The 2,500-nt window shown below is 36.6% G+C and overlaps 1 protein-coding gene across 1 annotated transcript in view; it reads right to left on the bottom strand.

Annotated features, from left to right (window-relative positions):
• The window catches only part of LOC119578904 (elongation of very long chain fatty acids protein-like), a 23,587-nt gene extending 22,342 nt beyond the window's left edge, over positions 1–1,245 (bottom strand). The window contains exon 1 of the mRNA XM_037926571.1: positions 1,152–1,245. Coding sequence (XP_037782499.1) covers positions 1,152–1,196 — 45 coding nt within the window. The 5' untranslated portion in view covers positions 1,197–1,245. The remainder of the gene's footprint in view (positions 1–1,151) is intronic.
• Positions 1,246–2,500: the final 1,255 nt, after the last annotated feature.

Raw genomic sequence — 2,500 nt, 5'->3', positions numbered from 1 at the left:
ACGGGTAGACGATCTGCATTCAGGCCTGGCCGAGAGTATGACTGCATCACGAAACAATGAATCAGTACTTGATATTATTAAGAACACAAAACAAAGCAAACTAAACAAGACCACAGTGAGCCTCGACGTAAAAAAAAAGGGGGGGGAGGGTGAGTGTCTCTCTCCCCAGGGCTTCTCAAGAGAGTTGCTGCGTCACCAGGCAATTAATCAATACTTGGAGTCGGAACACGGCAGCCGGGCAGGTTCCGCGTCGAGCGTGAAAGCTGGCGCGATGTCAGTTCTTGGCGTGCATTTGTTGGCAATGGGTGCTGGGGTTTATCGTTGTTGTTGTTGTTGTTGTTTTTATCATTATTGTTGTTATTGTTGTCGTTATTATTGTTATTATTATTATTATTTTGTTGTTGTTTTGTTGTTGATGTTATTACTATTATTATTATTATTATTATTAATATTAATATTTGTTGTTGTAGTTGTTTTGTTGTTGTTTTGTAGCTATAATTACTATTATCATTATTATTATTGTTGTTGCTGTTGCTGTTGTTGTTCTTGTTGTCGATGTTGTTGTTTTTGTTGTTATTATTATTGGTGTTCTTGGTGGTCTATTTCGGTAAAGGTTGTAAATGGAAGTTCATGTTTTATTTATTAATTTATTTATTTATTTATCTTTACTATTATTTTTTCTTCTTTTTCTTTTTTCACAGAACGTAGCGTGGTTTTGCAAAATGCCACAGGCTGTAAATTAAGCAATTATTGATTTCGTGTTGGTTTAATGCCTTATTATCATATTTGTGCAACTATCGTGAACATTATAATACATTATAAAACGTGTCATAATGTACTGTTTCCATAAGAACGATTCCCTTAATTTTCCTTCTAACGTATAAAACCACATCCAGCACCACACCGATCATATTATTTCAAAACCAAATAACCATATCAAAGAAAAAAATAAAGAAGAGAAGGTAATAACAGACGATGATAAACAGAAGATAATAATAGATAATAAGATAATATTAGCTAACGGATGATGATACAAGATAACGAAACGCCGACAGAAGTTGTAACATTATATAACAGAAGATATCCGCAACAGAACCAACCACTAACATTCAGAACCGCACTCTCAACATAATTATAACACGCGTCCTCACCTCGTAAACTACGGACTGTTGTAATAAGAATTCTGCGGTGTCCATAGAGTTTTGCGAAGACACAAAATGACTCGAGGGCAAGAGAGTCGACACCTCACTGATCCGGGTTAAAGTGAAGCACCGAAGCCACTCCTTCGTCTTATAACATAGCCATTATTGCTTTTTGCTTCGTTTTTTTTTCCATTTTTTTTATATAAGTGTTTTTTTCGGGTCGAATGAATAACGCGTGAAGGTCACCGCAGTCAACAAGTAATGCAGAAAACGTAGAAGTGTCCGGGATCTCCGTAGTGAAGAAAATGTAAAGAAAAAAAAAGAAGATGAAAAAAATGACATAAAAGGGAGCAATAACTTTTTTCTTTAAGTCTGGTAACCCATAAACTGGAAGTTTGACCAAAGGGTAAAAAAAAAATAGAAAAGTAAAAAATAATAAAAAAAGGAAAAAGAGAGAGAGAGAGAGAGAGAGAGAGAGAGAGAGAGAGAGAGAGAGAGAGAGAGAGAGAGAGAGAGAGAGAGAGAGAGAATAAAGGAAAAATAAATGTTACGAATACTTTGGATGTCTCTGGCGATACGAGATCCAGGAGTATATGATTTCTGGTTTGTACACTATACTTGCGTTCAAGTGAATCTTACGGAATCACGAAAAAAAATAACAAAAAATAACTACATTCACATGATCTCTACACTCAGGTTATTGAAGATAAGAGTATTGAAGATAAACATATCTCAGTTTGTCCAGAAAATACCACACAGCAAATCATTTTTCACAACGAAATATACAACCTAAAACCACAATATCACAAATCGCACAGAGAGAAATAATCACTCAGTACAATTTCGCGGTCACTACAGCACAGCACTGAGACTCAACACACGAAGCCAAACCCCATCAGTATTTCCAAAGAACGGTCCACAGTATCCATTACCCAGGAAGGAAGGAAGGGAACTTGTGCAACAAAACCTGCAGACTCCGAAAGCACGTTCTCGGTAACCGCGGGAAGGACAAGGCCATCTGAAGGAGAGTTTAAGGTCAAGTCGGAGTACCAACCCCTTTACCAAGGTCCGGGTCCTTGTTCCTTGTGGTTACCTTGGGCGTCCACGCTGCCCATCATGAATCGGCGTCGCGGACTCGCACCTGGAAATTCTTACCATTTTGTCTTTTTTCAATCTTCGTTTGTTTTGTTTCGTTTTTGTTTTCGTTTTCGTTTTTTTCTGTTCTGAAACTTGTTACTGATATATTTATGTTTCTTTTTCACTCTTTTCCTATGATTTTCATTGTCTTTCATTGTCTATTCATAACAAACTACTCAAAACTGAGAATCAGATACATAAAATATATATCATAATGCTGC

Source organism: Penaeus monodon, chromosome 11, assembly GCF_015228065.2.
Source record: "Penaeus monodon isolate SGIC_2016 chromosome 11, NSTDA_Pmon_1, whole genome shotgun sequence".
Lineage (NCBI taxonomy): Eukaryota > Metazoa > Arthropoda > Malacostraca > Decapoda > Penaeidae > Penaeus > Penaeus monodon.
The sequence above is the reverse complement of the archived record's forward strand: the minus strand, read 5'-3'. Positions and strand labels throughout refer to the sequence as shown.